The sequence below is a fragment of the Haliotis cracherodii genome, unplaced genomic scaffold, assembly GCF_022045235.1.
Source record: "Haliotis cracherodii isolate W230 unplaced genomic scaffold, xgHalCrac1.p SCAF_2, whole genome shotgun sequence".
Lineage (NCBI taxonomy): Eukaryota > Metazoa > Mollusca > Gastropoda > Lepetellida > Haliotidae > Haliotis > Haliotis cracherodii.
Window position 1 is genome coordinate 38,010,992 of NW_027266275.1, and position 22,286 is coordinate 38,033,277.

The 22,286-nt window shown below is 42.3% G+C and overlaps 1 protein-coding gene across 1 annotated transcript; it reads right to left on the minus strand.

Moving 5' to 3' along the window:
• Positions 1-871: 871 nt before the first annotated feature.
• Positions 872-15,500, minus strand: LOC139469087 (uncharacterized). The gene is made up of 8 exons (XM_071251212.1): positions 15,407-15,500; positions 14,096-14,166; positions 13,250-13,369; positions 11,780-11,893; positions 10,505-10,630; positions 7,132-7,245; positions 1,403-1,531; positions 872-1,088 (listed from the first exon to the last, which is right to left on the minus strand). The coding sequence occupies exons 1-8, from the start codon at positions 15,424-15,426 to the stop codon at positions 949-951; spliced, it is 834 nt and encodes a 277-aa protein (XP_071107313.1). The 5' UTR covers positions 15,427-15,500; the 3' UTR covers positions 872-948.
• Positions 15,501-22,286: the final 6,786 nt, after the last annotated feature.

The following is a 22,286-nucleotide window of genomic DNA, read 5'->3' on the forward strand; positions in this document are numbered from 1 at the left end:
ATAAATATAATAACTTCCTCACCACTGCTTACATTAAATTGTACTACATTCCTGACAACTAAGCATTGTCCAAATACAATGCAATGAACTTCTACTGAATCTCAACAGAAACATTGCAACACAGCCACAATCATTATCCAACAACAAAACACATTGCCATATAACCATATCAACAACCTTTACTGGTTTTACGTTCACTGATATGATAGAAGTAAACTTGAAACACTTCAATACTCTTTCACCTGGCCTGATCCTCGATGATCTCGACTAGCAGCGTCAAGATCGGTTCATTTTCTACGATATTGAACAACTGCTGTTAAATAATTATTCATATTTAGAGTGAATTAGTGAGTGTGGTTTTACGCCGCTTCAGCAATATTCCAGCAATATACAGGGCACACCAGAAATGGGCTTCACACATGGTACCCATGTGGAAAATCGCACCCGGGTCTTTGGCGTGACGAGCAAATACTGTCACCAGTAGGCTACCCCAACGCCCCGTAATAATTTGGAAGAAAGTCATATGAACCTTTGTTAAAATCATGAGGGCCGGAAGGCATTGTCTCCAGCAAAACCGTTGGTTTTATCTCCATTCTATTATGATATATAGCCAAGACCCATTCGCTAGCACAGTTTCGTTCTGACCACGATTCGAACAGCACGATGCTAAAAGTAGCCGTCCAATCACATTACTCTCACAAGCGAGAGAATCTATCTGCTCAGTTAGAGATTAGATATATGGAGGCGTTGACGTCACTTCCGCAACGAAGCTGTGGTGGTGAATGGGTCAAGGGTATTTATCATAAAAGAATGGATATAACACACTGGATATTTCAAACTGGCATGTAGATGAAACAATTTTAACTATGAGTTGAAAGGAAGCTATTTTATTGTTCATTATTACATGCGAAAGATATCCCACAGACAGAACACCGCCATGGATTTGTCTTAAGGTACCGCATCACTGCATTTGTAGTGGGGGCTGATGCCGGCCAATTGACAGGTGCAGTTGTGGACAAGGTGGTTATTCATGCTGACACTGAAGACGTCGCCAGCGCCGTGACACTTGCCGTTAGCGTCCTCGCACACTGAAAACGGAGCATTGCACAGAACTAACATACTGAAGACAGATCAAGGTTTTTCAGTGAGAAAGTGAGTGAATGTTGTTTATACCGCAGTCAGCAATATTCCAGCCATATAACGGAGGCCTGTAAATAATCGTCACTGGACGAGGAGATAGAGTGAATGAAAACACAAACGATCCACATCATCAACCTTTAAACCATGCCTGTACACCCGATCTATGCTATCAACGGATGTCCGTGGATGAAGTTTTCGGTATAAAGTGGTCCTCGGTTCGAGAATGTCCGGTCGAGACAACACTCAACTACGGAAGACTCACATGCGCTCGTAGGTTCCAAGGAGAAGACCTTTATGCCAAGGAATACTTGTTGTTTGCACTTGTGAGTGCGGCATTTATCGACATACGTTTCCCCTGGCTTGACGCACTCATGGCTTGGTGTCTGGCAAGCTTGAACAGAAATACGACGCATAAAATAAGGTGCATTCATTTGTATCTATGATTTTCTGAACATATATTTATTTTCTAAAAAAAAGTCTAATGAATCTGGTATGTATGTTAAGCCTGAAAAAAGCTTGTCGGAGCTGAGAGCGTATGCCTATAAAACGACTAATCTTCTCCAAGTTTATATGCAATCTTATCTATATTCATCACACTAACACATTTAAAACGTTACATCTATTCCAACATATGAATCCACATCAAAGCAACTCAAACGCAGTTACTAAAGACCAAAACATGAGTCAAAGCAACATCCGGATCGGGAGGAGGAAATTACAGAAAGGACGGAGTTCACAGACAACTTAATATATCTGCAGGCAGTATGACATAGCAGCTAACGAAAGGAAGAGTTAAGGGAGGCACACCGATATGGGTCAGATCCATAACAATGGTCCAGGGTTCAAGAATGACGAACGAGTTCATGAATATCTCCCAAAACTGAAAGATCCTATGAAGTCACAAGACTTGTCCAAAGTACGAGACTGTATTTCAGGTGTTTGTCAGACATGCTTTTCGCAACTTTGCGAGCTGTAGTTTAACATGATTAGTCTGCGAGTTGTGAATGCATCAATGCCACTGTCATCATAATAACTGCCATCATCACTTGATTCCTGACATGTTGTGCTCCACTTTCAAAACATTGATATATTTCCACTGCATTTACTGTCACATTGACACTGCGTCTAATTGTCACATGTATATAGCCAACTGCTGGTAGTGGATCAAGTGGCACAACATGTATGTCGGTCTTGCTGGGACTGGAGATGTCTCATAGTGTAGTCGCAGTTTTAGTCTTCTAAAGACGTTTTGTTTACAATAGTTCTTCGCGAAACTGTTAATGTTCCCCGTGCCTGACAAACAATGTTTGTATTTCATCAGAATGATGAAACTTGTTGTCATGGAAAGGCAAATAATTTCCTGAATAGCACGAGGCTCCAGTTCAGTGTATGCCTGATTTGTATACAAAGTTTCATGAATAAATATTGCATGGTGTATGAGTGATGCCCCGGAAACGAAACGCGACGGGCGTACCACGTGTCTACATCACCTGCAAAACTTAATTTCAGCAGGGCATAATAAAACAGACCATTAAAGTTAATGTGTATGACCAATTATGTACTTTAGCATACATCAAATACGTGTACACATTTGATACGTGCAATAATGAAGTTCAGTTCAAATACTCATGATTATAACCCTACCCCTGTTTGTTGTTATTCGCTTGATGCTCAGTTAATGAATTATACTTATGACAGGTATAATTAGTGGTAGCACCACTGAGATTACCTATTAAAGGTTCCCACTTAGCTTTTCTTGTGTCTGGGGTAAATTTTGAATCTAAGATTGGCTAATAAATCCAGGTCTGAAGTGAGGTTTAATATACGAAAATATAATCACAAGTTTAGAAATTTAATACAAAATTCATACACAAGAACATACATACATACATACATACATACATACATACATACATACATACATACATACATACATACATACATACATACATACATACATACATACATACGGACGTATTCACCTCAATACACTTATTCCATTTGTCCTTCAAGCTTTTAATACCACTTTTATAGAAATCCGCAGATTGGCCCCCTAACCACGCCTCTGTGGCAGCCTTTATGTCCTCGGCATCCTGGACGCGTCTTCCACATAGCGCAGATTTCATTTCCCGGAACAGGAATTGGTCACTGGGGGCTACGTCTTGGCTTTAGGGTTGGTGATTTAACTGTACAACCCAGACTTAGCCCCTAGTGACTATTTCCTGTTCCGGCAAATGAAATCTGCCCTACGTGGAAGACCCTTCCAGGATGACGAGGACATAATGATGACTTGGTCTTATATTGAAGTTGCAAAACTTATTGAACGCCCCTCGTACATACATGACTACAGTGAAACAAATCACCGAGTCTGACCATCCGATTCACATAGTCGCCTCATACGAACAGCATTCGAGTGATGAGCCCCTGTACTTACTCGGATCCCTAAAGGTTATCAGTTTGCAGATAACTATTGGTTATTTAACTCAGCATTATGTGACATACATATTGCTATTATAGTATATATCTAAATAAGCTGAACTGATATTTGAAGCATCATTTCCAAGCATCATTTAATTCTCCGCTCTCTGTACATAGTGCAGCAGCCAGATTGTGATTTGAAGGCAAAACCTCACTCGAAATTAATATGTTATCAATTAAAGCTTACTTAAATATTGACTTATATTTCAAATGTATTTGTAATCGAGATCTCAATGAGTACCAGGTGGTGTCTTACAAAGGACAGGCTCGACTTTACGTGAACCATTTGTAATTGGTCCAAAATCGACCGTGAGCCTGTCGCAGCCCTCTAGCTGTGCTGGTTGTGCATGATTAAATACCATCGATACCATCAGCTGTATACCATTACGCCGCTCAATATATTTTTCATATCAATGTTGTAAGCAGGAACTTCTAAAACATGAAAAAAACTACTCTTTTTTTTAGAAAGTTTTTTGTTTTGGGGGTTTTTTTTGTGTTTTTTTACGCCGCACTCAGCAATATTCCAGCTATATGACGGCGGTCTGTGAATGCTCGTGTCTGGGCCAGAGAATACAGTGATTGACATCACGATCATCGATCCATGCAATTAGGATACGATGACATTTTGAGAAAGTTTTAAATATATGTGTTTAAAATCTAAAACTTACCTCGTATACTAGTAATTTTCTTTTCACAGTGTGCGTCAATCAAAAATCAGTGTAAAGACATCACATAATATTTAAGCAATTATGTAGAAGAATTATTTTAATGATTATATTCAAACAGGTGTGGTTAAGTTTCGGTGAGTGAGTTTGGCCTTAGCGGCTTTTAGCAAGATGTAAATAATCTAGTCTGGACCAGACAATCCAGTGATTGACATCATGAGCATCTATCTACGCAATTGGCATACGATGACATGCATCAACCAAGTCGGCGAGCCTGACCACCCGATCCCGTTAGTCGTCTCTAATGACAAGCTTGGTTTGCTCAAGATCTTCACGAGTATTAAGGAACCCTCAAGGGGTTGAGTATAGGCTGCTAGAACTGAGAATGGAATGATGATTGTTTGGTGGCAAGACCAAGGAAGATCATAATCTGAGCGAAGTTTGGATTCGAACACGCATCCTTGGGTCCTGTCACGCCTTATAGAGCTACATGGGTCCTTATAATATATGTAAACCACGTAGGTATAACGCCACCTTGAACAGTATTTCAGTTATATAACAGCGTGTCAGCCTGATGTGAGAGGAAAGCCAGAAGAGATGAAGGTCTCGTTACTTTAGTGTATCCACGAGCAAGGCTATGACGCTGAGAAACCTTAAAACTTAAAACCTTACATAATCAGGGGGAATCTCGGATTAGAACTCACGATCATGAGCTTAAAGCAACCCTTAAGGGACGAAACTCTAACAATTATTGCGCCTCAGTGTAAAATATATAGTTTTGTTTGGTCAACAGACATCGTTAATGTAATATTATTAGCAGTTTGGAAAACATTATTACGTGAAGCACTGCAATATGAGCTCGGGCCCAGCTACAGACTGTCACTTGTCGACTGATGAATAAACGAAGGTCGTCTCTTGGTTATTGAAAGAAAACTTGACTTTGACAACTAGGAGACCCTTACATGTTGAAGGACATATTGACGAATGCACAAATCTGGCAGAGAAGGTTGGGCGTCTGTACTGACATACTCTTAATGCTTTTGCGTAACTTGGACATTTTTCAAAATATTACTCTTATACGTATCGACCTTGGCGTCCCTCGATGGTATATGGAGGCATCACCTGTCGCAACAAGATCATAGTGACCTTTCTGGTACTCCAACACAAGTATCAGGTATAATGTTGACATGAAAACATGCTTACACATATGACGGAATCAGATTGTGTAGTGTTTTGTTGTCGACTACTTGCCATAAAATTATTGATCTTAAATAGGAATCACATACTTACGTGCATCTGGCGTACTACCCACCCTAAAAGAACACACCCCACACCCCACACCAAGACCCTTTCTATAGTCATCCGACACGCCCCTCAATTTGCAATTAAGAACTCTTGAATCATATCAGTGTACGCATTTGGAACAAGTAAATCAGATTTTAACATTGAATGCATGACCATGTGTGCCCATAAACGACACACAAAGTCGAAAAGTAAATTTCAATAGATAGCCATTCCATGGCGTCCGGCGTACTGTACTGGTGCATCCGGCATACCACTATACGTATAAATGTACTGAAGTATTCGGCATCCCGCGTAGCAAACGAGTGCTGTCACCCTCGTAACCGATAAACAGGTATAGACCAGGAAGTTCAGTTACACACCTGCGATAAACAATATGATATTATTATCAGCTCAGGGCCCTTGCCCCCTCTACACGCAGCCCAGACAGCAATTTCGACTTTCCAAGAAAGCGCTGCCAATCGAATGCACCCTGGACTTTTCGGTGAATATGAAGACTCCCCAACACTGCAGGACTCTGCATTACCCATATGGTCAGAGGGCTGTATTCATGGTAACCAGGGTACTCCCCCAATGTCAGTCAACAGATTGGGCTGGTACCAAACCTAGGGCACCGAGAACTATGAGGAGTCTAACGATTCCCCAGCATGGACGTTACATTGATTCAATGCTGAAATTTGACTGATACGTTGAAAAACAACATTGTTTCAACATTGGCATTTGTTTCGGTATTTGAAAACATGTCGAAATCTGACATTGTTTCCAACATTGATTAGACACTGGCCTCTCTATATTGAAAATATGTATAAAACTGACATTGATTCAACATTGTTCAACATTGATTCAACATTATTTTGCCCACTGGGTTCGTACTTTGGATGCAAGCGTGACATTTTGTAAGCGAGATCCATATAGTTGCCATGTTTGTCCTGAATCTTGTCAGGGACAGAGAATTGAATAGTTATAATTATTTCATTGGATTTAGCAAAAAGGACAAGATCAGGTTTGTAGGCTTGAATACGCCTGATGCTGTATGTGCCCCTATTCGAAAGAATTTTATAATTATCATTTTCTATTACGCACTGTAATATCCTGGGGCATACCATGGTAATAAAAGGATGGATTCACGCTGTGACGCTTAAGATACTGTGATTGTCCCACAGCTGGGCATCCACTGACAACGTATTGGACAGTCTAAAAAAGTCATTACATAATCTACATTTCCTATCTACAGGTGGTGGTGGTTGTTGTTGTTGTTGTTGTTCTTGTTCTTGTTCTTGTTGTTAAACAATGATAAAATAGCCGCACATATTAATAACAAAAAAATCACAAACAACTGATAAATAATCACATGCTGAAACGCAATCAACAAGAATAATTATTTACTAAAACAGCTTAATCACCTCGTTGTCGTGAAATGGGCATCTTAGGAAGGATCGTTGTTTGACAGTATCCTCATGATTGAGTCGGATCAGTGCCCGGTCCTGTTAACCCTGGTGATTTGTATTAACTGCTTGGCATTTGGGAGTCTGGTCCAACATCTTACCTTGACTGATGTCAAACAGACCTACACTGCCATTCCGCTCCTCACAGCGCCTCGTCACGCAGTTGGAGGTCTCCGTGTAGTTTGCAGGGAGGCACTTGACTCCATTGGTACATCCTGTAACATGCATACAGAAGTCTGTACTGATAACACTTCAAATTGTGAAACCTGGTAACATACATTTAGGATTCTCTGCTACTGTATATCCTTCCCATGATATCCCAGGCCAGTGTAGATCCCCAACATATCATTCCCGTGATATCCCAGGCCAGTGTAGATCCCCAACACATCCTTCCCGTGATATCCAAGACCTGTATAGAACCCCAACACATCCTTCCCGTGATATCCCAGGCCAGTATAGAACCCCAACACATCCTTCCCGTGATATCCCAGACCTGTATAGAACCCCAACACATCCTTCCCGTGATATCCCAGGCCAGTATAGATCCCCAGCACATCCTTTCCGTGATATCCGAGGCCAGTATAGAACCCCAACACATCCTTCCCGTGATATCCCAGACCTGTATAGAACCCAAACACATCCTTCCCGTGATATCCCAGACCTGTATAGATCCCCAGCACATCCTTCCCGTGATATCCCAGGCCAGTATAGAACCCCAGCACATGACTCCCGTGATATCCCAGGCCTGTATAGAACCCCAACACATCCTTCCCATGATATCCCAGGCCTGTATAGAACCCCAACACATCCTTCCCGTGATATCCCAGACCTGTATAGAACCCAAACACATCCTTCCTGTGATATCCCAGACCTGTATAGATCCCCAACACATGCTTCCGTGATATCCCAGGCAAGTATAGAACCCCAGCACATGCCTCCCGTGATATCCCAGGCCTGTATAGAACCCCAACACATCCTTCCCATGATATCCCAGACCTGTATAGAACCCCAACACATCCTTCCCATGATATCCCAGGCCTGTATAGAACCCCAACACATCTTTCCCGTGATATCCCAGACCCGTATAGAACCCCAACACATCCTTCCCGTGATATCCCAGGCCTGTATAGATCCCCAACACATCCTTCCCGTGATATCCCAGACCTGTATAGATCCCCAACACATCCTTCCCGTGATATTCCAGGCCAGTATAGATCCCCAAAACATCCTTCCCGTGATATCCCAGGCCAGTATAGAACCCCAACACATCCTTCCCGTGATATCCCAGACCTGTATAGAACCCAAACACATCCTTCCCGTGATATCCCAGACCTGTATAGATCCCCAGCACATCCTTCCCGTGATATCCCAGGCCAGTATAGAACCCCAGCACATGCCTCCCGTGATATCCCAGGCCTGTATAGAACCCCAACACATCCTTCCCATGATATCCCAGGCCAGTATAGAACCCCAACACATCCTTCCCGTGATATCCCAGGCCAGTATAGAACCCCAACACATCTTTCCCGTGATATCCCAGACCTGTATAGAACCCCAACACATCCTTCCCATGATATCCCAGGCCTGTATAGATCCCCAACACATCCTTCCCATGATATCTCAGACCTGTATAGATCCCCAACACATCCTTCCCGTGATATTCCAGGCCAGCATAGATCCCCAAAACATCCTTCCCGTGATATCCCAGGCCAGTATAGAACCCCAGCACATGCCTCCCGTGATATCCCAGGCCAGTATAGAACCCCAACACATCCTTCCCATGATATCCCAGCCCTGTATAGATCCCCAACACATCCTTCCCGTGATATCCCAGGCCAGTATAGAACCCCAGCACATCCTTCCCGTGATATCCCAGGCCTGTATAGATCCCCAACACATGCTTCCGTGATATCCCAGGCCAGTATAGAACCCCAACACATCCTTCCCGTGATATCCCAGCCCTGTATAGATCCCCAACACATCCTTCCCATGATATCCCAGACCTGTATAGATCCCCAACACATCCTTCCCGTGATATCCCAGGCCAGTATAGAACCCCAAAACATCCTTCCCGTGATATCCCAGGCCTGTATAGATCCCCAACACATGCTTCCGTGAGATCCCAGGCCAGTATAGAACCCCAACACATCCTTCCCATGATATCCCAGCCCTGTATAGATCCCCAACACATCCTTCCCATGATATCCCAGACCTGTATAGATCCCCAACACATCCTTCCCGTGATATCCCAGGCCAGTATAGAACCCCAAAACATCCTTCCCGTGATATCCCAGGCCTGTATAGATCCCCAACACATGCTTCCGTGAGATCCCAGGCCAGTATAGAACCCCAACACATCCTTCCCGTGAGATCCCCAACACCTTATTCTTGTCGTACACGGTGCACTTTTACCATGTAGAATACTACAGATCAATGTAAGATCACTATACAGTATAGTACTGTCAAACTTAAACACTAATTGTCGTTGTTCGCCGTCTGTAATATAAGGTTTCGGACAGCCTGGTTCCCTGGGTATGCTGCGCTGAAGCTACAGTGTAACGCCAGCGCAGCATACCCAGGGAACCAGGTTGGTTTACGCAATACACAGATGCACTGTGGGATCGTTGTAGTTAATTGCCGCCATTGTTCGAGGTATATTCAGGCCATGTTGGGGTTGCAGAGAAATCTGACATGATAAGACACCGGAATATATGTTATCGTTATTTAGATTTACAAATGGTTAGATGTGTTTACATGGTTCTACTTATGTTCATTAGAAATATTTGAAACTTTATAAATTTCCTTGTGTTCTTCATGGGAAGGGTATCGATTGATCAGGGAGGGGGGCGGGGATAGGGAGGTGGCGTTGCTGATGTTGGTCATGTAATACCTTGTGTCCATCATGTGATCCGGGTGGTGTAATGCATGTAGGATCACTCAATTTTCCGTACAAGCATACACCACCACATTCATCTCTAATAAGTAAACGTCTGTATGTGTTAGAGCTGCATGCCTGCATAGCAACGGGAAGTAAAATACCTGAAGGTACAAAGCTCATGTGAAACGCCATCGTATAGTTTGGGAAAAGAGCTGGTGGCAGTGTGACTTCTTACGGTTATCTACTGTCATGATTTACGATATAGGTAGTAACTAATTCAGTTGTGTTTACTGTATAAAAAGGTTGGCAGCACAGCAACAGCGTGACTGGTTTGCCTCGTCCAGACTCGAATTCTTATAGGCCTTGGTCATATAGCTGGCATATCGCTGACTGCGGTGTAATAAATTGTCCATTTCCTTTTATACAGATAACATAACAGATCTATATGTTTTAATATAGAAGAGCAGAAATTATTATTATTATTATTATTATTATTATTATTATTATTATTAAAAAGATCCTCTTCTGTGGTAGTTACAGATAATAAATATTTACATCAGTGGAAACAGACAACAATTGTTATAGTTTGGTTATACCCCATTCTTTTAGCAGCACCCTGTAGGAACGATGTCGCCCGAGCATGTGAAGGTCACAGGTGTAGTTGAAGCAGCCCTGGCGGAAGATCTCATTCACTCCGAGACAAGTGCCGGCGATCGCACAACCTGAGTAGATAATTATAGCAATAACATCACATCACGAGATCATGAACTTTGCACCCTTGATGCAAAAATTGTTTGCGTACTCTAAGCACTTTAAGGAACTGCGTTTTGTAAAATGGTCACAGTTGACAAAAACATAGTCAATGATGGCTAACATGTGACTTTAAACATGGTCAGTCCTCTATGGACTAATATAGTGTACAATGCATGAAGGTCAATGTCAACGGCAATGTCGAAATGAGCAGAATGCAATAGTATACTGTGTGTAATCACACCGCGTATACTCAAGCTATCATCCACAGATTTGACTTGTCCGCACCGGATTGATGACAGGACGCCGTTTGGATAACTGAAAACGTTATGCACCTGGAAAGGTTAAGCGCCGCTTACCATATAAAACAAACTTTTCAATATATAAAGCAATATTATTAAATATCATCCAGTATTAATCCTCTGACGAAAAACATTCAATTTTTCACAAAGTGACATATTCATACCGAATTAAAGGAACCGAAATCGATAACCATCATGACATGTTTTCTGACTGTCCCCGAGAATAGTTACATAATTAATACCCTTTCAATTACTGCTTCAGCTTCTTTTCATCATGTGCTATGAAACACACAGTGTTCTTGTCCCAACGTTTCAGCAGGTATGTCGGTGGTATCTCAGACATTTAACAAAATGACATCAATGTCATGTGTAGATATTGCCAAAGGATTACATGGATGTTCGAGGTATTAAAAGAAGAAAGGCATAGAGTATAGGTACATTGTCAAACTGTCAACTGTCAAACACCTCATCAACAATCCTGACCACGATGTTTTCTGGCAACAAACCGACATTCTCACACCAAGATCAACCATTGAACTAAAGGAACCTTCAAGAAAGAATAGATATGCAAAGAGACCAGGGCACCTACCTACCCAATGTGTACTCTACCAACTTCTCAAAGGCTATCAAAGACCTGTCAAGCTTCCGGTATTCTCCCATGTAACTGAGCATTTTGAAAGGTCTAAGAAGAACTCTGCATCAATATTTGTAAGGTTTCCTTATAAGGATAGAGAGTTTTAGGTGGAAATTTCTAAATTTACGTTTGATAACTAAAACACTATGTGTGATTATACTAATGTTATTCACAGCAATACATACTTCCGTTTACGATATGGATTCCGATGACGCCATTGTTGACTTGGCACTGGAAGGTCAAACACTGGCTGGTCCAAGACTGACCAATGTCCATGCATACGCCGTTGTGATCACAGCCTGAAATACACACGTGCTGGTTGATGAAGCACAAGTGGAGGCCACGAAGCGTTGGTTTGTAACAATTATAATTTTGCTGATCCCGTGTGATTCCGGGATAGAATTGGTCACCACCTATCCTGGTCGCACAATGCAACTTAATGGATCGGGGGGTCAGGTTCGGTGTTGATTGTTTGTTACGGTTGTACTCCGACAGCGTGGATCGTCGCTCATAATATCAATCACTGAATTGTTTACAAAACAACGAACACATGAACAATAAACTGTGTCATGATCTATACAATTTTAACAGCCAATCGAAGGTATAGAATGCAGTGTATTTACATGGTCTGGATATATTTTCCACAGATACGTTGTCATGTCGAACATGGTTATTTCGTTCTCGTGTCATACAAGCACATGTGACTCGCTTACAATCATCTTCCCGAGGCAAGTGAGTTAACTGACAATAAAAGTCTAGTTTCCACCCTTGCCAAACTATGCTAGAATCCCTGGGCTCGATCGTGGAACCATTAGTAGCTATTGCGAGTTATGTCCCTTCTATGCCTCTCCTACGAACCAATCAGATTCCACCTCTCGTATGACTCGCATTTGCTTTAAACAAAATGGCGGCGCCCAGTCAAGACGATAATCAAGATCTATATTGTGATAAAACGGGTCTAACATCGCGAAGTGCATCAAATCATGGGAGCACCTTGATGAGAAACATGAAAAGATTTGGAAAATATCTGTTGACAAAGAGTTGGCGGTGCACATGATTTGCAAATCCTGCAATCGACCGAAATCTGCACGACAGTTTACGAACCGGATTTCGATTTCCTTGCGCGAATGTGATTGGACTTTGTATAGACTCGTTAGTCCAGCCAAAATGTAACTCCATAATACCAGCCTAGTTCGGCAAGGGTGGAAACTGGACTTTTATAGTCAGTCAACTCACTTGCCTCGGGAAGATGGCTTACAATATACTCATCCGTCATCTTAATTTTTAGTTATATTTTATCTGCAAACGTTTTTGCTGGTCATGACGAAAGATCGGGCAACACCGGGAATGAATACCATATCTACACGGGGACATGCATAATAGAAATGTGTTTTAAATTGCACTTGCAAAATCATATACATGTCAGTCTTGGCATCAGCAGTGTTATGGGATTCGGGCGATAGGGTGGCCTTGTGGTTAAAGCGTTCGCTCGTCACGAGACCTGGGTTCGAATTCCCACATAGTTACAATGTGTGAGCCCAATTCTGGTGTCCCCCGCCGTGATATTGTTGGAATATTGCTAAAAGCGGCGTTAAACCACACTCACTCACTGTCATGGGATTATGTCCTTGACCTTGAACTTGACCTTGACTTACCGGCCTTGACCTGCTGCACAGCGCCACCATAACACGTATAGATGACACATGGACCGGCCAGGGAGGTTGTGAAATTTTCGCCCTGCTTATATATTTTGCCATCGACTTGACAAGTCCACCCTGTAACCGATTGCAATAAACGTATATTAGTAAATTACATAAACTGGAACAGTATGCATGAATGTAAGCATTCCGTTCCGTGACATTTTAAGATGTGTCAGGGAAGGAGGGAGTGTGTTTTGCATTGTTAAACATAAATGTCAGAGCAATATTTTAAGTTGAGGCAGGATAAAACGGGCGCGGGGAGGGGGTGGGGGGGGGGGGGGGGGGGGGGGTGGGGGGGGGGGTGGGGGTTGTTGGGGGGGGGGTGTTGGGGGGGGGGGGGGGGGGGGGGGGGGCATAAAATCCCATGTACCCCGAGTGATCCTGCTATAACGAATTTATCTTACCGACCAGTTATAATGTGACATTGGTAAAGAAATGACACAAAATTCAAAATTGATAAAAACAGATGTTCGATTGAACTGAGGTTAACTTGTGCTAGGTCACGGAACTTGCGTTGACTCGGAAAAGCGTGCGGATTTTTGCTTTGAAGCGGAGTGATAGGGATTTATTCTGTCTTTCATAAATCCACGTGATTCCTGTAATGCCCCCTGAGAAATATATTACATATGGCGGGTTACACATTATTCTATCAAGATCACGTGGACCAATCAGATCTCATCATTCTGACATGGAGGTATGATCAACTAAATTATATTTCTTTAAATACGTATGTCTTGTACAAAGAGTAGATCTCGACACCGCTAAGGTACACAATCATAGACGTTGTTGAGTGATATTTACCGGAGTCTTCCGCCGAGCAAGCAGCAAAATGTGGACCAAACAGACAAATTGTTAAGCTGAGCCAAACCAAGCTGAAATAGTAATTAGATGAAGCAAGACAAATGTTAAAGGATTATTTATATTTGCCTTTGTGTTATTTAATAGACGTATCCACGAGTCACATATATTATGCTATTGCAGATACATGTATTTATCAAAATGATGCTAAACTTGTTTTTTTATTTTCACTATGTTTGTTTGTTTGTTTGTTGTTTAACGCTGGGATTTGCCAATGTGTTTTAAATACTTGGTAGGCAAAATGATAAAACCAAATTATGTTAAATTATAATCATTAATGTAAGAACGTTAGCTTTGAAAAGTTTATGATTCATCAGCATTTTACCGTAAAACCTTTTTTTTTTTCGAACCCTTTTAAAAATCGATAGATCGCTCTAAAGGATATAATTTGGTCTGTCACGACAGAATCCTTATTGACCATATGGTATATATGGCGCATCTCGAATTAAGCATTACTCGATATTTGTTAAAAGTCTTTAGGACTTCGAGTCAACGAGATTCCTTGTACAGTTAAAGGCCATGGCCACTAATCCAGACGGAACAGTTCCAAGGAAAATCGTCCGGATTAACACCTAATCGGATTAATGCAAGATCTAATGGCCTTTCTGTTTGTGACGTCCACACCCCACAGACCGCCACCCCCACCCCGCCCCCTAGTAATCGTCCGTAAGGCAAGGTTTCCAATTGGTAGAGGCACGGACTTAGAGGTTTTCATATAATCTGATTTTACTTGATACTATTCTGTTTAAAAGTTGGATCCATTTTTCATTATTTATTAATATACATGTATTGCGTATTCTAACATGATCGTGACCCTTTCAATACTGAAGCCAGTAACAAATTGACTAAATATTTGACAAATACATTATGTACATAAACAATGAATTGACTGTTTAATGTACACTCAGTACCTTCAATATGTTGTAACATTCCGTAATTGATAGTGTGTAACATACGTGAAATATACTTCAACAAAATTGACTTAGTAAAGTGGCCATTTTTTCACTCAGTACCTTCAATATGTTGTAACATTCCGTAATTGATAGTGTGTAACATACGTGAAATATACTTCAACAAAATTGACTTAGTAAAGTGGCCATTTTTTGTCATGTACTGTGTTGATTGACGGGCTGAAGGTATCGGTCATAGCACACGTGTTGTATGCCTGGATTGTCCCATCAATTTCCAATGAAACTGAGTGCTAATCAAAACCTGTACATTAGCAAAAACGTAAGTGGCAAACAACAGCCATACCTTTGATGAGAGTATTCCATGGTTATGAAAACAGCTGGAACGTTTTTGTGTACGAAATCGACTTGCTGAACTACCTACACAAGCACCGAGACACCTGGTCGTTATCTTATCTAACTGTTTAATCTTGAACAGTTGTATCGGTATCTAAAATTGGAACGAAAGGTTGGTTGTTTCATGGAACAGAATGTTTCATTGTATTTTTGAAGTGAGCGAGTAAGATTTGATTGACGCCAATTTTAACAGAATTGCAGTTATATCACGGCGTGTCAGCTTTATGCGGGAGGAACATCCAATTGACGCAGGTTGTAGACACCTTGGTGGAACCCGCGAGCACTGGTATAGTGCTGTCTGATATAGAATAGTAACCTGGGTGAACTGAGATGCGGCCCACGACGCTCAATTCTTGAAACATTTGCTGTAATTTTCCTGACGTGGCATAAAAAATATTTTCTCCCTCACTCGATATGTGAAAAACAGACACCACAAATGGGCTTTACAGATTGTACCATTGTGGGGAATTGAAACCTGACCTTCGACATGACGAACACTTTAACTACTAGACAGCAATGTTGCAGACAGATCGGGTAGATATTGGACAGGCCAAGAACAGGCAGACCCAGGGTAACTACGCCCAATGAACACCGGTACTTGCATACTTTGAAACTCCGGAATCGGTTCCTGACAGCGATGTCTTCAGCGACGAATGCCTTAGGGCATATGGTTAGTCGACAGACAGTGGGCGTGTGACTAAGGGTTCAAGGAATAATGGCTTTCAGATCTTACAGAGGACAGTTATTGACAGCGCAACATCAGCGATTGAGATGGGCCCGGACTGTACGTTGCTGGCAGCAACGTGACAGGCAGAATGTCGTCTTCACTTATGACTGCCGATTGTGTCTGTTCTGAGATGAACGAAGGGTAGAACGAACGGCGGCATGATGCGTTCATGAGGTCAGGTCGTATGGTATAGGGGGTGTTATTCTTTGGGGAGGAATTTGTGGCCAGGAGTGAACTCCATTGATAATCGTTAACGGAAATGTGACACCTCAGCGTTACATGGATAACATTCTTCGTCCGAATGTCCTACCATGTCCTCACAGCTGCCGCGTGGTGTCCTTTATCAGCATGACAACGCCTGATCCCATACATCCCGAATCGTACAGAACTTCTTTGTAGCGAACAACGTCAACATGTTGCCGTGGCATAAACTCTCCCCAGACATGTCCCCCATAGAACACATCTGGGATGTCATGTTTCGTCGTGTTCGACAGCGACCACATTCTCCAGCTAACCGACAAGAACTGATCATGGTTTTGCGCGTCTTGTAGCAAAGGGTGGTCATACACGCTTATTAATGTGACGCATCATTGAACTTGAGCGATTTTAGATATGTGTGCCCTTTGTCCATTGCGTTGAAAGCTTGTTTTTGCTACCACCTCAATTCGAGCAACTGTCATACCAATATCGGATGATGTCTGACTGTCATTTTAGCTGTTGATTTCTATGAGATTTTGATCATTTCAATACATGTTTTTTCAAGCATCTATCTGTTGTGGTTTTTAAACTAGAGGGATTTAAAAATATGGTAAAGTTTCTTTTGGCCGTCAGTGTAGTATATGTTGGTGAAGTGAGGTGAAATTGAGTTGAACGTAGCGTCTAAAATTATTGCACTTATATAGCGACGTGCATTGACGTGTGTTTGTGTGTGGCTGCTTGTACTAGTCCGGACTGATGCCGATTTATAGTGCTAGCACACTGAGATACCATGCCGCAGTTCAACATGAATACCCCACTCAGACACAGTATACTGACTCCGAGCCGACCAGTCCTTGTTTTAGCCCCTTAATGCCGAGCACCAGACAGGGTAACAATAAGTACCATCTTTTAACGTCTTTTGGTATGACGCGACCGGGGATCGAACCCCGGACCTTCCGCTCTTCGGACAGACGCTCTACCACTAGAGCACAGAGGCGGTCTGTAGTATATGCTCGCTGTTCAAGAGTACTTCGAGTTAAAGGAAACCATCGAGCAGTTCTCTAAGACAGGAAGACCTAAAGTAACACGCGACCTAAAAGCGTCACATGGGAGGCTTTTTCTACACACGACACCGCTGTTAAAACATTCATTAAATATTGATGTATAGAAAAACCCAACCAAGAGAAATAGCTCGAAAATGTAAGCCTCGCTTTAGGATGAAGAATGCACATCAAGAGGATTACTCCCACAAGAACCACAGCGGCCTGTTGTGGAAACCAGTTACATGAGATTATTCAGAAGCCATTTTATTTTCATATCCTAAAATCACGTTGTGCATTTGTCTTTTTAACATTTTATTAATCAGTTTTGGCTATGAACAGTTGACTTTGTCTTGTCTCAGAAGGGGAAACCACAATTTGTTCTTGATTGTTACCGTTACCAGAATAATGTAGCAAGAGGAGAAGGGAAAGTGTGCTTCTTCCGCTTTGCACAAGTCATCTGGAGAAAAGCTCAAACTCTTGGCTCGCCGTCTCGTCGTTATGGTCGGCCGCCTGATGACGTCATTGGGAATCCGTGTCCACTCGTCCGTCAGCACAGTTTCAGGTGGTGACTGTTCTGACGTGGATGAGGGTGCCTTCTGATCTGGCGATCCAGATGATCCGAAAAGTGTTCCGTGCTGACCATGGTATAACGGCGACGTTGTGCGCAGCCAAGAAATCCTGGACGACCCTTGCAACGTGTGGATAGTGTTATCGAGCTGTAAGAGTATTTAATCCCTGTTGTTGTTGGCGAAGGATTGGTAACAACGACAACGCAGATAGGAGAACGCCTTGCCGTGGAGGTTGCCAAGGATGATTGCCGCTGGTGACCACAAGTTCTCTTTCTTCCCCCCAAAAACTGGCTCCTCTGGTGGTTCGCACAGTAAGCTTTGCCAAAACATGTGTTACAAATCTGTACTATACATGATTATAGGCACGGATACGTAACGTCCTATTAACGAGTATTTAATCCCTGTTGTTGTTGGCGAAGGATTGGTAACAACGACAACGCAGATAGGAGAACGCCTTGCCGTTGAGGTTGCCAAGGATGATTGCCGCTGGTGACCACAAATTTCTCTTTCTTCCCCCCCCCCCCCCCCCCCCCCCCCCAAACACACACACACACACAAAAAAAATTAAAAATATGGGCATTTATGATGCGCCAAATTCCATTCACCATGTGGATGCTTATAGCGCTACACTGTTATTACCCTGGTCAATGGATCAGTGTGCACTCGATTTTCATTCTCAGGCCTCTGTGGAGCATGCAAACCATCACCGAGCCCGACCGGTTCTCAGTACAAGCATAGGTTGCATTAGCTGCCCCAGAGTTAAGCCTAGATTTCATGGTGACATAGAATCTGGAATATAAATATTTTTTATTTGCGGCTGCCATTCGGTTTAGACATAGTGGAGATAAGAGTACAGTTAAACCTCTCTTATCTCTTTTCAAAAAACAGTTTCTAGATACACGAATATCCGGAATCCAATAGCTGAATCATTGATCAATAAACTGACCAGAGTTACCTCCCCTACCCAATGGATAAACACGTGATATGGAATCATATGACTCACAGTTATAATGAAAGCATTCAGATGACTCACTGTGATATTACTGACATGATGTTTAACAGGCGTCACACAACATAAGCCACCCACTCACCCACACATACCCACCTCATTGTGAATTATGGAGAGTATATCAAGCATTTGTTTCATTTTCAGCGCTCTCAGATAAACTGCGGGGGCACTGGTGGTACCGTCGTCGAAGGCCCCACAATGCACTATGCAGAGTTGCGTCCCTTTGGCACTCTAGAAACCTGATTATAGGTCCGAATCCTGTTTCTCCCCTATTATGTTTCTAGGTTTGTCAGCATCATACACGTCCATGTGGATTAACAACACTCACTCACTCACTCACTCTGCCCGCTAACCGATTCTGAATGTCTGAGATCAACACACTAGTATATAAATTTGCTGAGTTTGACATGAGCATGCTCAGAGTTGAGTCTATTAATCAGTCTCTTTCACATATATAAACAGCTTGATAGACTGACATATCAAATGTAAAGCCACAAACAATATTAATTACATACAGTCCATAGTGTAATTGATATCTGCATACACACGTTCTACATATCGACACATTTGCAGCGCGTCAATCATTATTTATCTGGAGTGTTTGTCCACAGATGTTGGCATACATGCGCTGAATCCATGTAGTTTTATTTGAATTACTTCGTTTGCGGATCCGCCGTTACATTATTTCACGTATGTGCAAAACAATATTTCTTTAATTGTCATGTTTGTGATTGGAAGAAAGTAACCTGAACCAACAATCTAAACAAAACGTTTAATGAAATTAACTTTATATTCATTTTGACCATCGGCTAAAAAACATAACCCAGAACCAACTATTTCAAAAATAGGCCTAATTGATGGTCCATGGTGGCGATTATACATTTCTGTTAAAAGCAGGTGAATGGCAGGAACCATGTGTCTGCATTGTGTGACCTGATTGATTACGTGTCACTGTTATCCGACAGCGTGTATCCTTGTCAGCCACTGATTTATGTGGAGAAACCCGGATTCGATTATTTAAGTGAGTGAGTGAGTATGGTTTTACGCCGCCTTTAGCAATATTACAGCAATATCACGGCGGGAAACACCAGAAATGGGCTTCATACATTGTACCCATGTCGGGAATCGAACCCGGGTCTACGGCGTGACGAGCGAACGCTTTAACCACTAGGCTACCCGACCGCCCCCTCGATTATTTAACGACACCCGTGGTGGACTAGTTGCTGAGTAAAACAATATTAACTCACTCACTCACTCACAACTGGTGGGACGGTGGATACATTGTTGTCATGTCCAAGGGTTGGGATCGATCCCCACATGAATCTAACAGAATGTTATAGAATATCCTTGTGCCCCTTATCGCGTCGTTTGTACAGGACCTCCCGGTGTCTCCTTCACAAAACTGGTTCCTCTGATGGTTCGCACAGTAAGCTTTGCCAAAACATGTGTTACAAATCTGTACTATACATGATTATAGGCACGGGTACGTAACGTCCTTGTGAACAACTGTAAATAAACACTGAGATATGTCTATACCTCGAAAGTTTGCTGTGGGATATAAATACTATAATTACAAACTGTTCTGGTGTCAATCTTAGTAATAAATGTTACTTCACAAAGTTCACTTGGTCCGTAACCTCATTAAAATCTCATAAAAAGCTCTTTGACTCATATACATTACTCCTCTGCCTGAAGACCTGAGGATTCCTACATAGAGGGTCAGGTCAGGTCAGGTCAGGTCAGGTGAACCGTGGGCGAACTTTGACCGCCGAATCTCAAATGATTTTTTGTTTGTTTGTTTGATACTAAACGCCGCACTAAGTAATATTCCAGCCATATGATGGCTGGAATCTAGATAATAAGTCTGGATCAGACAATACCGTGATCGATATCATGAGCATTGATCTACACAATTGGGATACGATTACATGCTCAAGTCAGCGAGCCTGACCACCCGATCCCGTTAGTCGTCTCTTACGACAAGCATAGCCGCCTTTTACGGCAAGCGTGGGTTGCTGAAGACCTATTCTACCCCGGATCTTGACGGGTGGAATCTATATTAAGGGTAGGTGGGTTCTTGAGCCAGTCAGACGTCAGCTTTGTAAAACAATTCGTCTTCAATTCTTTACCACCTCGATTTAGCCATTTCGATCTCAGAACCCTTTGGGGCAAAGTTGCAATGACGCTCAGAAACGACAGGGTGTACAAATACCCAGTATAATATCCACCGGGTTTATTGTTTTGGCAATCGGAACATCCCGATTACATTCGTTAATATTCGAAATATGACGTGCTTGTCTGAATGCTACTCTCACTCGTGCCGAGAATTTAGAAGCCTCGACGCTGATAAGCTGATCAGAAAGGTCGCCATACGCCACCTCCTATGGAGATATCCTCAGCTCTTCACGGATATATGTATTGTATTAGATTTAAATATCTTGTTTTAGGTAAGACTGCGAAGTCCACTATTTGTGTTCATTCAAAGCCGAGGACCAAAGAGTACTACGTTCAGTGTCATCCAATCGCAGCCTACGAGAAATCGGCGACGGCCTGTCAACTCGATTCGCAAAGACCAGGTTCACACAGTGCCGATTATTGCTCCCGACAGCGCTACGACACCAGAAATGGGCTTCACACATTGTAAGTATGTGGTGATTCGAACACGGGTCTCGTGACGAGCGAACGCTTTAACCACAAGGCCACCCTATCGCCCGAATCCTATAACACTGCTGATGCCAAGACTGACATGTATATCAATTTTGCAAGTGCAGTTTAAAACACATTTCTATTATGCAGGTCCCCGTGTAGATATGTCTATGATGGCATTCATTCCATTAGACTACCCGACCGCCCCAGTTTGAAAGGAAGGCTAATGTGTATGTGTGTATGATAATCACACAAAGCCGCCAGGCAAAAGAAAATAAACACTTGAAAATTACAAACACATTTCAAACATTATCAAAACGTTATAAGGCTGAAAACTGTCGCCGAAACACTGCAAACTTAAGATCCAAAACACATCTATGACACTCGTATCAAATACATCAACCTCGAATGACCATTTCTGTTTGTTGCATTTTAGCCACACTCAAACATGGGTGTATACTCTCTTTTACCCCGACAGTGTATATACTGATAGGTTGAGTACTTTTCCCGCTTGTTACGCCTTGAGGTGATGTTTTTATACTTACATTAGAATTAACAGCTCTTAAACGCGTGGAACTAAATCAAAACGATTTAATCTGACTTTAATATATTTATTACATTACTTGTCCTGCCGTCTA